This window comes from Panthera tigris, chromosome B4, assembly GCF_018350195.1.
Source record: "Panthera tigris isolate Pti1 chromosome B4, P.tigris_Pti1_mat1.1, whole genome shotgun sequence".
Lineage (NCBI taxonomy): Eukaryota > Metazoa > Chordata > Mammalia > Carnivora > Felidae > Panthera > Panthera tigris.
This window is the reverse complement of record NC_056666.1, coordinates 127086836-127100702: the sequence shown is the minus strand read 5'-3', so window position 1 is coordinate 127100702 and position 13867 is coordinate 127086836. Positions and strand designations below refer to the sequence as shown.

The window sequence follows — 13867 nt, the reverse complement described above, 5'->3', positions numbered from 1 at the left end:
TTTTGGAGATATTATCCAGAGATAAGTGATGGTGTCTTCTCTTCATTTTACAGGTGGAGAAATTAAAATATGCATAAATTAGACTGAGTCAAGGTCGGGTTGGCAGCTTGTGGGTCTGAGTTTCCCTGTACCCTCTCTTTTTCTTTCTAAAAGCAGGGTTTCCTCACAACAGCCCTGTGACCTTTTGGGCAGGGTAATGCCATGTTGGGGGGCTGCCCTGAGCCTTGTAGGGGGGGTCAAGCAGCATCCCTGGCCTCTGCCCACTCAATGCCAGTAGGCCTGCACAAACCAGGAGTGACAGCCAAAAATGACTCCAGACACTGTCAGATGTTCTGGGTAAGGCAGAGGGGGATGAATTTTGCCTCCTGTGGAGAACCATTGCCTTCCAGCAGAGTAATTTAAGGTCCTGGACACCAGAGATTGTGAGTTCATTGGTCTGAGGTGGGGCTGGGGCACAGGGTGTATTTTGTAAACCTTTCAAGTGTTTCTGATGTACTATCAGGATTAAGAATGTCTGCTCCAGAATTCGAATCCCATCTAAGCCTGAGTAAACTTCCCCTGGTGATGTTATGAGGGGTGGGGGTCCGGGCGGGTGGGGAGTGTGGTAAAGTAGGCCTGGGAACCAGAGGTCATTATCCTGAAAGCCTGTCGGGGAGCAACCAGGATATCAGAACTGCTTTTTTATTTTTATTATTGTTTTTTAACTTTGTACTTTGAAGTAATTATAGACTTCTAGGAAGTTGCAAAGGTAGTACGTAGGGTCAACAGAACTGTGTTTTGAACTAGCTGATGAGAATAATGGGGAGTCCAGAAGCCATGCCATAGGGAGAGGGCTGTGAGTAGTTCTGAAGGTGGAGAAGGCACCTCTGGAGGCCCCTCTCTTAATTAAGTATTGGGTGCTAGAGGGAACGTGCTCGTTCTGCAATACTCCCAGGACAGAGCAAGCCTGGGGTGGCTGTTAGGAGGCCGGTTTCAGTCCAAGGTGGACTGTGCTTCGGCGAAAGGTACAACGTTGAGAGGCGTGACCCCTCTATTCTTTGAGCTGTTGTGAGAGGCTGGATGGCTTTCTGTAGGGGCTGCCCTAGAACAGGGTTTCCCAGTCTTTGTCAAGTTGCTACAGCACACAGGGTAGCCGTGCCTGAGGGGCCAGCCCTGCCTGGTAAAGCCTTAAGACCTCGCTTCAGGACATGAGTGACTTTGTCCCCTGTAAGTCACTGACAGCACACCAGGGTGCCAAGGGGACCCCATTTGGGAAGCCCAGCTCCAGAGAACATCATCGCCATGATCGGAAGGCTGTGTGCCAAGCGCCATATTTATTCCACTCTTGGTATTGTTCCCTTATGTGCTCCATGACCTCCCGCAGGACGTGCGTCATGGCCCTTGTGTGACTGTGAGATGCCACACCTTTCCCAGGGTCACCCTGGGCTAAAGGAGGAAGCCAGGATTCCTTTCCGGAGCCCGAGCTCTTAACTGCTCAGATGAGATGCCCCATAAAGTCCCCTTCACTTCTCCTGTCTTGAGTTCTTGGAACGATGTCCCAGCTGGCGCCCTTATAGATGTTCATTGGTGTCTTTGCCTGGTCAGGCTCCCCTAACCTGAGTCATCTTGCGAGAACATTTCCCAGCTCTGAGCCATCACTTCTCAGTCTGAGATCCCTGATTGTCACTGCTTCCTTTCAGGGTGTATTTCTTTCTTCTCTCATGTGACCAGTTGTCATTGTCCCCCAGCTTGGGGGCAGGGGACGCACTGTTTGCCTATGTGAGCCGATTGCCCTTTCTCTCGTCCCCAAAATGTAATTGAAAAGAGCCTTAATGGTTTCCAAATGATGATAGCTCCATAAACCAATTAAAAAGGCCTTAATAAAACTCTCTCAAGTTATTTTCCACAGCTGCAGACTATGCCCTTTGTTTTCTAATGATCCCAACAAGAAATGAGGGTGGTTTTTATTTTTCATGTGGTCTGGAACACCAGGAAGGCCCTCTTCCATCTGTTTAACTGCTCGCCCGGTTTTCTTTGCTTCCCAGACAATCCACGTTGCTATTGTCTGTGCCGGATATAACGCCAGCCGCGATGTCGTCACCTTGGTCAAGTCTGTCCTGTTTCACAGGTAAGCGCGGCCATTGTTCTCTGCGGGCTTGTGTGTGGGGCCGGGGCGCGTGGCTCATGCGTGTGATCCATCCGTGTCGCTGCCTGCCTGCACACTTCCTCTGGAGAGAGTTAAAGAAGGGCAGCATTTCTCATCACTCACTGAAGCTGCTGTGAAAATATGCTTTTTGTCTGAAACCCTGGGGAGATTATTGTGTTAATAATGTTTAACGGGAGCAGTTAGGTGCTGTCCCACAACGTTTAGGATTATAGCTCTTAGACCTAAAGGGACCTTCAAGGACACTTCAGATTTGAGACTTCCGTTTCTTCATTGGCTTCCTCTCCCGACAGTCACCAGACCTCTCTGTTTACACATCTCTGTTGACAGGTTGTGTTATGGACTGAATTGTGTCCCCCTAAAACTTAACCTGCTGGAGCCCTAGCCCCTACTCCCTCAGAACGTGAGCTGTATTTGGAGATTGGCCTCTAAAGAGGTAATTCAGTTAAATTGAGGCAATATGAATGGACCCTAATCCAGTATGACTGGTGTCCTGCTAAGAGGAGATTGGGAGACAGACTTATGCAGAGGGAAGACCCTGTGAGGACACATGGAGAAGACCCCCCCATGTACAAACCCAGGAGAGGGGCCTCAGGAGACACCAGCCTTGCCAGCACCTTGATCTTGGACTTCCAGCTTCCAGAACCATAGAAAATAAGTTTATTTCGTTTAAGCACTCCCGGTCTGTGGTATTTTGTTATGGCAGCCCTAGTTAGCTCACAGAGGTTGCTTGCTGTATTCCAGTTGTAGCCTGTCCCATATCTGGGCATTTCTAACAATTGGAAAGTCCTGCCTTATATTAAACTGAAATTTTCCAACCCGTAGATAATGTGTGTGGGTCCTCGTGGATCCCCGTAGAACTAGCCACACAAAGGACAGGTTTCTCCTCCACCTGGAAGTGATTCTGCTCCTCCTAAGTCCTCTCTTATCCAACTTAAACTCCTGCCATTTGCTTCTACTTTTTTACAGGACTTTTCTTGTGTTTTTTTTTTTTTTTTCCACTATTTTGATTGATTGATAGATTGATAGACCTATTCAAGGTGTATCCAGAATTGAGTTTGTAGTTCTAGCCAGTATCCTTGGCTCTGTTCTAACATTCTTACCCAGGGTTTAGATAAAGCTTATTCATGGCTGTGGCCAAGATGCAGAAGGTTCTGGGCAGTGTGAATGATCACGAGAAGCTCTTAGATCTCACCCGAACAGAGATCAACGTCACGTTAATGCCCGACTCTAGCTGTCAATGCTGAGGTCTGCATAATCTCCCTCCTGCACTTGGCCTCCCAGTCCCAAAAGATCCAGCCTCTCCAACGCCAGGTGATACTTTAAAAAGGCCAATCTGATTTCTTCAAACCTCTTCTTGGCTCCTCCTTGTGGACGGGAGAGAATTAAACCTCTTCACCGGGGTCTGTCTAGACCATCAGGACCTGATGTGATTCTGTCTCCTCCCCTTGCTGATGCTTCACTCTCCAGAAACATTGACCTGCTTGAATTCCCACCCTCTCCCTGCCTGTTGTCTATTTGTCCATTTCTCACCTCCTCCAGCCTCTTCCTCCTCCCAGCCTGGCAAACTTCTTATCCTTCTTTTTCTTTTTCTTTTAAAAAAAAATTTTTTTTTTAACATTTACTTAATTTTGAGAGAGAGACAGAGAGAGAGAGAGAGAGAGAGAGATCAGGAGAGGAGCAGAGAGAGGGAAACACAGAATCCGAAGAAGGCTCCAGGCTCTGAGCTGTTGGCACAGAGCTCAATGCCGGGCCCGAACTCATGAACCATGAGATCGTGACCTGAGCTGAAGTCGGCCGCTTTAACCAACCTAGCCACCCAGGTGCCCCTCCTTATCCTTCTAACAAGAGGCCCACCTGTACCTGTTAGTCTGGGCTGGGGCTCCCCTTCTCCCAGCCCATAATACCCTGTGCATCTTTCTGTTACTGGACTTAGTACATTGTATTTTATTTCTGTATTCATGTTGTCTTTTGTAGTCGAATATGGGACTTCTGGGGACAGCAACCATGCCTTATATTTCTGTATTCTCAGTATCTTAGCAAAGGACTTCACATGTATTAGGTGTTCCATGAATGTTTACTGGTTTAACAAGTGAATCTGGGGAACTTCATTAATAAATAACCTGAAGATAAATTTATTCAACCAGTTAACTAATAGATCCAGCTCAGACCTGGTTCAGCTACACATTCATGCCACTCTACAGCTGAGTGATTTTCAGCAGGTCATTTTAACCCTTTAGACTTTCATGCTTAGGTTACTTACCTTTTGCTGTGAATCAGTTCACCCCGAAAGTTATTAGATTGAAGACAAAATTTATTAGCTCAACTGTTTAAACTGAACTCACCTGGGCGGGTCTTTTGGTGGGTGCCCTGATGTGCCTGTAGTCAGGTAGCAGGCCCACAAAATGTCAGATTCCCTGATCTGCACCCAGGAGCAGGAGATTCCCTGCCTTCCTTCCTGCTCAGTCCCTGCCCTGGAGTGGGGAAGGGGGAGCACTGAGTAACCAACAAGTAGAGAATGCGGTCGGCTGATGGGAGGGGCTCTCCGTTCCCTCCTCTTACCTCTGCCAGGTTGGTATTGGGATTTCAGTTGCTCCTCTCAGGAGGAAATGGGAATACCAAATAAAGATACCAATAAAGCCCCAAGTGGGGCTCCACCTCATGTCTTCTGACTTAAAGTGAGATACCGTTTCTACACCACCATCACTCCTGTGCGTTGTTTGAGACTCTTTGTGGTTCTTCATCCTTCATCTGCTTGAAACCGGGCATTTTGTCCCATAAGCACTGAATTAGATGAGTGGTTCTCAGCCTTTTTGTGTTGGTTTCTTGTCACCAGTAAAAAACTTGGGTCCCTCCCTGATTGGGGGGAAAAGCCCCCCTGTTAAGAGAAGAGTATTCGCATGATTACAGACAGTCAAATGTGCTGCCTCTCAATTATGGCTCATGTTAAAGCCATAAAAATGTTTTGTGTTGCTGGGTGTAAATATTATCGCTGTTGCTTCGCTACAAATCAAATAATTCCAGTAGTTGCCGAACAGCTTCGCTACAAATCAAATAATTCCAGTAGTTGCCGAAACCCTAAGGAATCCCATTGAGTGTAAACTTTTACTCCTACAGTAACTGCGCAGCACAAAGATGTTACATTTAAAAATAGCAATAGATTTATAATTGGCTGCCAATGGCATGCCGTGCTTTGGTGGCGGCCTGGGGATTTGAGAAGAAAGCAAATTCTTAGTATGCGTTAGGAAAATTCTGCACCCCACGTCAGTGAGGACTTGATCTTCACCCAGATGACCACTTAAATCCCTCCCATCCTTGAAATTCTACAAATGAGAATGTCTGTGGATTGATGTGCTGGTGATAATGACTGAAGATACCAAGACAAAAGGACTTTTGAAAGACTTTCAGCTCAGAAAGTCCAGCTATAAATAGCTTCACTGCTTCCGAAGCACGTTATGGGGATTAACCAATACATGGTTATAAAATACTTTGGCAAATGAAGTACCTTTCTAGTGTTAATAATAATGTAATAATAGTGGTGTAGGATGCTTCTTTTGGCTTTCTCTGTTAATTACAGCAATTAGATTTATTTTCCAGACAAGACTTTCAGCAAATTTTCATTTAAGGCTTGCTTTGTTACATCAAATCAATTTTACTTCTGCAGTATGCCTGGTGACAGTTGACATAGTAGACTTTAAAAGAGAGTAAAAGAGTGATATAGGCACTCCTATATACTCCTACCAGAACCAGAAATTGCTATAACCTTTTTGGAAAGAAATTTTATGGTGTTATGCCCAAGACCTTGACCCTATATGACGACTTCAGAGACTCTGTCTTAAGAGGATAATCCTGGGCGGCCTGGATGACTCAATTGGTTAAGCATCCAACTCTTGATCTCAGCTCAAGTCATGATCTTACAGTTCATGAGTTCGAGCCCTGCATCGGGCTCTGCTCTGACAGCACAGAGCTTGCTTGGGATTCTCTCTCCCTCTCTCTCTTTCCCTCCTTACCTCCCTCTCAAAAATAAATATTTAAGGGGCACCTGGGTGTCTCAGTCAGTTGAGTGTCTTGACTTCGGCTTAGGTCATGATCTCACAGTTTGTGAGTTTGAGCCCCGCATCAGGCTCTGTGCTGACAGCTCAGAGCCTGGAGCCTGCTTCAGATTCTGTCTCTGTCTCTGTCTCTGTCTCTGTCTCTGTCTCTGTCTCTCTCTCTTTTTCAAAAATAAACATTTAAAAAAATCAAAATATTTAAGAAATCTTTTTTTTAAAAAAAAGGATAATCCTGATTATAGAAAACACTTTTATGACATACTGCTTATAATGATAAAAATTTGAATCATACTGGGGTGCTTGGGTGGCTTAGTTAAGCATCCAACCTCGGCTCAGGTCATGATCTCACAATTTGTGAGTTCGAGCCTTGCGTTGGGCTCTGTGCTGACAGCTCAGAGCCTGGAGCCTGCTTCAGATTCTGTGCTCCTCTCTCTGCTCCTCCCCCACTCACGCTCTGTCTCTGTCTCTCTCTCAAAAATAACTAAACACTAAATCTTTTTTTTTAATTTGAATCATTCTTAAAAACAATAAGACTAAATAGTGGATCGCTCTTTTATATAGTAACCCATGTTCTCAGTTGGTGGACAAATTGTATTTTATGATATAAAATAAGTGATAAGACAGTTCAAAACACGTGCATAATATCATTCTGCTGTATAAATACAAGCACATATGTGTCACATGTGTGCAGATGTGCACAAATATTCTCAAAACACTGGTAGGAGAAAGAGTAGCAGAGACTTTGTTTAAAAATGGCATTTTTCATGTGTTTGGAGAGGTAGAAATAAAGGTGATATTGTTTTTGTTTTCTCTTTGCGTGTATTTTGGGTCATCTCATTGTGCAAAGAAAAAAGGTGGATGAGAAAGAATGAATACAAAATACATGTGAACAAGGGTTTATCTCATAGAGAATAGCACAATATGTGTCCATGGAAGGGCTTTTAAAGGAAATTGGGGGCCTGTAACTCCAATCCCATTTGCAAATAAACTGGGAAGTGTAGCTGTTCTTCAAGGAAGCTAAGCTTTTAGTGAGCAGAGCGGAAAAAAAATTACTTAGTAGCTAAGTGTTTACCTCCTGGGCAGGAAGGTGGGCCAGCTTGTAAAAATTTAATATTTGTTTGCTGGAATGATCTACTGATTCTTACACTGTATAGTCCTGTTGGCAGGAAGAAGCTGGGTGATTTCCCTTACTTTGCATATCAAGCAGCTGGATTTTTGTTTTTGTTTTGTTTTTTGTTTTTTTTTAACTTCACTCGTGCCCCTGAAGAACATGGAGGGTAAAACAGCCTATTTGTGCCAAGTATCCGTCTCTAATTGTGTTATTGCTTATTCAGGCTTAAGCTTATTATACAAGTAGAGTCTAGCTTGTGAAGGGAAGAACATAGGATTTGAATAAAACAAACAAACAGAAGTAGGTTCTGATTTTGGTCTTGCCATCTATGAGCCAGGTGACCCTAGTGAAGTCTCTGTACTTAGAGCTTTGGCTTGTTCTGTAACCTTTCTTACAGCCCTGCTTGACTGTCAACAGAGATAATCTATGTGAAACACTTCTGTATTTTTTTTTTTTTTTGAGAGACAGAGAGAGAGAGCATGGGAGCTGGGGAGAGGGACAGAACAGGAGAGAGGGAGAACCCTAAGCTCAGATGGAGCCCGGCATGGGGCTCGATCCCACGACACTGGGATCATGACTTGAGCTGAAATCAAGAGATGGGCACTTAACCACTGAGCCACTCAGGCACCCCTGTATTCTGTTTATTGAACAAATATAAATGTAGCTCTCACTCTATATCAGGCTCTGCTCTAAGTGTTTTTCAGATATTAATGCATTTAATGTTCCTGTGACTCCAGGAGGTGGGTACTGTTATCACCCCTTTTAGAGATGAGGAAGCTGAGAATTCATGTTAAGTCCTAGCTCAGAGTCGCAGGATGCTCAGATATGGGTTGGTACCCAGTCAGTCTAGCTTCAGAGTCTGAGCCCTCAACTGGGGTGGCGGGGGGGTGGGGGTTACTATTTTGAATATCATTATTCTTTCTGTTTTTAATCATCATTTTGGGTGACCTTGTGGACATTGTTATTGCTACTATGATCTCTGTAATCACCCTTTCATCCCTCCACTGAAGTATGTATTTTTGAGGTGCTGAGTATAAAATAAATAGTGGTTTTAAAGGCTTGGACATTAGTGTTCTTGTAAAACTTAAGAAAAAAGCACGGAGGAAAGGAAGTGGTAACTGTGAGGTGATGGTTAACTTAATTAGCTTGATTGTGGTGATTATTTCACATTCCACACATATGTAAAAACATCACCTTAAACGTTCGTAATATATTTAATGTATACCTTAAATATATACAGTTTTTGTCAACTCGACCTCAGTAAACTTAGGGAAAAGAGAAAGTGCTATGGTCATGTGATATCTTCGAACGGGTAGGATACCTATGCTATTTGGTCATGCACGTACATGTGCCAAAGAAAAGTGATGTGTGTAGTTCAGATACCGGGCATCACATAGGCCATTGTATTTGACCTTCATCCCAACCCGGTACAGTAGATGCCACTGTCCCCACAAATGGATGAGGAAACTGGGGCTCACAGAGGTTAAATAGCTTGTTCAAGGTCACAGGTGAGTAAATGATGCTCCTGGGATTCTAACCTTGGTTGTGCCAAAGCCTGGAATCCATGAGGCCTTTTTGTTTGTTTGTTTTTGGAAAGTTGCTCTGTATTTCTCCCACGGAGAGCTCTTCTGATGTGATGCTGACTTGTCCTTGAACCCTCCCACATGATCAGTGCTACCTCTCTTCCTTCTAACTGGGAACGCACACCGAGAAACCCTCATTCTGGCGGCTGTGTTTTTCTGCAATAAGTTGTATTAAATCTCCAAGTGTAACAGATTCACTGAGCATTGGAGCCGCTGTCACAGGCTCTTTCTTTTTCTAAAAATTGCCATTCCATTGTAAACTTAATAATTAAGGATTATTTCAGCTCAGATGTCCCTGTGTATTTTAATAAAAGCAGACCCTAGATTGCCTTGTAGGGGCTGTGGCACATTCCTGACAAGATAAGAAAGGAAAGGCAGGGAGAAAGCTGGGGTTTAATCATCTTTGCTCTTTGTATTACCATATTTACGGCATCCCAACCTGGACCAGGGGAGCAGTTAAGGAAATCAGAGGCGGCAGGAGCATTGCTCATTATAAGCGAAGTCCGCAGGCTCTGCTGAAGATAAAACATGCACTTGCTTCTTTCTTTGTTGTCAAAGCGTGATCTGGTCTGAATATAGACCAGACTTAACGTCTGTGTCGTTCAGGCCCCCGGCAAGCTACATGGGACCCGTTCTATATTAAGATATTCTCGCCTGTTCACATAGAAGCCTTTTCTCATGGGCTCAAAGCAATGCTCCCCAAATGCATATATAATTGGCGGCTGGTATAAAAGACTGTTTTAGATGTTGTACAGAAATAAAATTAAATAACAATGAATCATCTATCGAGGAAATTATCTTTGTGTGTGTGTGCGTGTGTGTGCGTGTGAATAGTAAGAAATTCTGGATAAGTGCTTATCCTTCCCTTGGTAAAGTTCTGTTGGTGTGAATGTGTCGTTAACATCTGTCTAACTCTTGCTAATCTCCCACTGAACAAAAGAGAATAGGTGGCAGGCTCTCGGCCTTTGGCTGATTTTGGAATTTGAAGGTGCTGTATCATTAAAACTATTCCTTGGGGCACCCGGGTGGCTCAGTCGGTTAAGTGTCCCACTTGGGCTCAGATCACGATCTCCTGGTTCATGGGTTCGAGCCCTGCGTCGGGCTCTGTGCTGACAGCTCAGAGCCTGGAGCCTGCTTCAGATTCTGTGTGTGTCTCTCTCTGCCCCTCCCCCGCGTGTGCTCCATCTCTGTGTCTCTCAAAAACAAACATTAAACACACACACATACACACAACGAATTCACGCCTTCCTGAGCTAGGAACTGAAAGTAAAGTAAGACTCAGAAGTCACACCTGGAGATTGAAATGCCACCTTTAGTGCAGTTTGCTCTGGGCTGTGGGATGTTCTTTCAAAAGTGGGCACAATTGGGCTCTTTTTTGTCCCAACCAGTTGAGTTTCCCTCCCAGTCAGAGGCTGGCCTTCCCCATGTGGTGGACCGTTTATTGTACAACACGGCTCCCTGAGGAAGGAAGCCAGAGACCGCCAAGCTGACCGGGTCTACTTTCCTCCCCCAAACCCACAGGTCACATCCCATCACAAGCAAATGAATAAGTATTGGGATTTGATTCACATACTATAGCGTTCACTCCTTAAATGTGTACACCCTGCTTATTGGGTTTTAATATTCAGAGTTGTCCATCCATCGCTGCTTCCTAATATTAGACCATTTCTATACCCTCAGAAGCCCTTGTACCCATGCAGAGTCTTGCCCTGTTTCCCCTTCTTCCATCCCCCAGCGGCCACTTGTCTTTCTGTTCCCGTGGATGTATTTGTTCTGGACATTTTGTAGAAATGGGACCTTCTACTATTTAGTCTTTCGTGAGTGGCTTGTTTCCCTTGGCATCATGTTTCCATCCGTGTTGTGGCCCGTGTCTGTGCTTTATTGCGCTTCATTGCCAGTAACATTCCACTGCGTGGCTCGAGCACGTTTTGTTAGTCCGTTCATCACGTGGTGGCCATCAAGGTTGTTTCTGCTTCGTGACTGTTACGGATCATGCTACTACAAAGGTTTGTGTGCATGCTTTTGTGTGAACACGGGTTTTGTGTATAACTAGGAGTAGGACTGCTGTGGAGCTCAGTGGTGGTAACTTTTTATGCTTAATATTTAGAGAAACTCCAAGAACCTGTGTCCAAAGCAGCTACACCATCTCTCACTAACATCATCTCTCTACTAACAAATGAGGGCTCCAGTCTCCCCACATCCTCACCGACGCTTGTTATTGTCCTTTTTTTTTTCATTATTATTGTTTGAGCCATGTTAGTGGCTGTGAACTGGTATTTTGTGGTTTTGATTGCCATCTCCTGGTGACTGACGATGTGGAGTATCTTTCCTTGTGCTCATTGGCCATCATATCTCCTCTGTGAGAAATAGCTGTTCAGATCCTTCACTCAGTTTTTGATCAGCTTGCTTAGTGTTTGAGTTGTAAAAGATCTTTATATATTATGACTACAGGTCCTTTATGAAAAGCTTTGCAAATTTTTACTCCCATTCTGAGATTATCTTTTCTAGTTTCTTGATGGTGTCCTGTGAAACACAGATGTTTTAAATTCTGACGAAAACCAGTTCATTTTTTCTTTTGTTGATTGTGCTTTGGATTTTGTGTCAAAGAAACCATTCCCTGGAACGCCTGGGTGGCTCAGTCTGTTAAGCATCCAGCTCTTGATTTTGGCTCAGGTCAAGATCTTGTGATTTGCAACATTGAGCCCCAATCCAATCCTGCTTGGGATTCTCTCTCTCTCCCTCTCTCACTGCCCCCCCCCCCCCCCCCCGCTTGCGCTCTGTCTCTGTCTCTCAAAATAAATAAACAAACATGACGGGCGCCTGGGTGACTCAGTCGAGTGGGCATCCGACTTCGGCTCAGGTCATGATCTCACAGTTTGTGAGTTCGAGCCCGCATTGGGCTCTGTGCTGAGAGTTCAGAGCCTGGAGCCTGCTTCAGATTCTGTGTCTCCCTCTCTCTCTGCTCCTCTCCTGCTCATGCTCTGTCTCTCTCTGTCTCAAAAATAAATAAAAACATAAAAAAAATTTCAAAATAAATAAATAAACATGAAAACAAAATTAAAAAAGGAAAAAGAAACCATTTTATAACCCAATGCTAAAAGATTTACTCCATCATTTTCTTGTAAGTGCCTCTACTTGTAACATCCAGGTAACTGTGTCAAACTGTGAGAACATTTGGATCTCTTTGGTAATTATTGTCTGCTTATTTATTCTTTCAATAAACAGGTACTGGATGTTACATCTACGGGGCTATTGAAACTCTGAGGATAAGATTATTCACAAAATACAATCCCAGTGCCTAGACTCCATCTAGCAGGAAACAGAGAAGTGAGTGTCAGTAGATTATTGCGGTCACATGTGTTTTGAGCCCCGGCGTCCATGAGAAGCACAAAGGAGGGCATCTGATCTAGTGGAATAGCTTCCCCGGAGCAGTGGTGCTGAAACTTGACCACAGAAGGCAAGGAGCGCAGGTAGGGAGGGAACATGAACGTGGTTAAGGAAGAGAGACAGCAAGCACACAAGCCTGCAGGAAAATGTGATTAATCTGTACCCACAACTAGGCACTCGCTTAGCGCTGGGTTTGTAGAGAGAGAAAATGAGGGCGGTGTGTTGTGAAATAGCGAAACTCCACCCTACACAGCTCACATTCTAGTGGTGGGCAGGAGGTAGACCTGAAGATGAATGTAGAGATTTCCAGTGCTAAGCAGTGCTAGGAAGATGGGGCGCTTGGGTGGCTCAGTCGGTTAGGCATCCTGCTTCAGTTCAGGCTGTGATCTCACAGTTTGTGAGTTCGAGCCCCACATCGGGCTCTGTGCTGACAGCTCGGAGCCTGGAACATGCTTGGGATTCTGTGTCACCCTCTCTCCCTGACCCTCCCCTGCTCATACTTTGTCTCTCTGTCTCTCAAAAATAAAACATTAAAAATTTTTTTTAATAAAAATAAAAAGAAGTGCTAGGAGGAAGCAATGTGGTGGAGAGCCATAGGGAAGGGAGGGGGCACTTTGGAGGGAATGGCCATGAAGGGCCTCCCTGAGCAGGTCACTCTTTATTCCTGAAGAGGGAGAGGAATTGGTCACATGCAGGTCTGGGCAAGAGAATGATTGGAATGCAGGTTTGAGGAGGGAGTAGGAAGACGTGAGCTTGGAGAGGTGGACAGGGTGAGATTATCAAAGGTCCTGCTAGCTCCAAGCAGGAGGCTGGACACGACTCATCGTACAGTGAGCAGGGGGTTGTGTGATCATTTTGGAGGGAGTTGAGGGCTTACAGGACAGAGGATCTGTTGGAGGGAACCAGCACAGAGACCCTATGATAGAAGGGGTGAATATATTGATGAGATCTCACCAAAGAGCAGAAAGGCTAATAAATGCTAATGTGTGTTAAGTCCTTACTCCTTGTGGGTCACTGTTCTAAGTGTTTCATACATTTTAAGTCAATCTGATAATAACAACCTAAGAAGCTGAGACTCTAAGACTAAGTGGCTTGCTCAACTTCATATCATTACTTTGTGACAAACCATGATAAGAAGCAGCCAGGCAATTTGGCTGTAGAGATCTGGCTCCTGACCACTGGGCTGAGCTGCCTCTCAGGGCATGGAATTGATAGGGGGTGTGGGAGATGGGCCGGGAAGGAGCCCAAGCAGTACTCCCATGTTGAATGATGTGCCTTTAGCCCTGGCAGGGAATCCCGGAAGACAGACATGTATAAGAGGCCCCTATTTAATATGCCCGGTGTCGTTTTGAGAGCTAGGCTGCACCATGGATCACAGCCAAATGTCTGTCCTCATGGAGCTTACATTCTTGAGGGAAGATGGGTACTGAACAGTCTGCAAAACTCGTAGTAACCTGGTATTAGGAGGGTTGTAATTAGGCCATCTTGATTCTGAGTGGTCTGTGGGCATGAAGGTGGGACCGTCTAGTTGATGGTTGGATTTATAGATTAAAGCTCAAGGGAAACATTCTGGTTTACACAGAAACTTGAA

At 44.8% G+C, this 13867-nt stretch overlaps 1 protein-coding gene across 1 annotated transcript in view; it reads left to right on the top strand.

Annotated features, from left to right (window-relative positions):
* LARGE1 (LARGE xylosyl- and glucuronyltransferase 1) overlaps nt 1–13867 on the top strand; it is a 538109-nt gene that overhangs the window by 256768 nt on the left and 267474 nt on the right. Inside the window, exon 4 of the mRNA XM_042993134.1 lies at nt 2025–2107. Within this exon, the coding sequence (XP_042849068.1) occupies nt 2025–2107 (83 nt within the window). The remainder of the gene's footprint in view (nt 1–2024; nt 2108–13867) is intronic.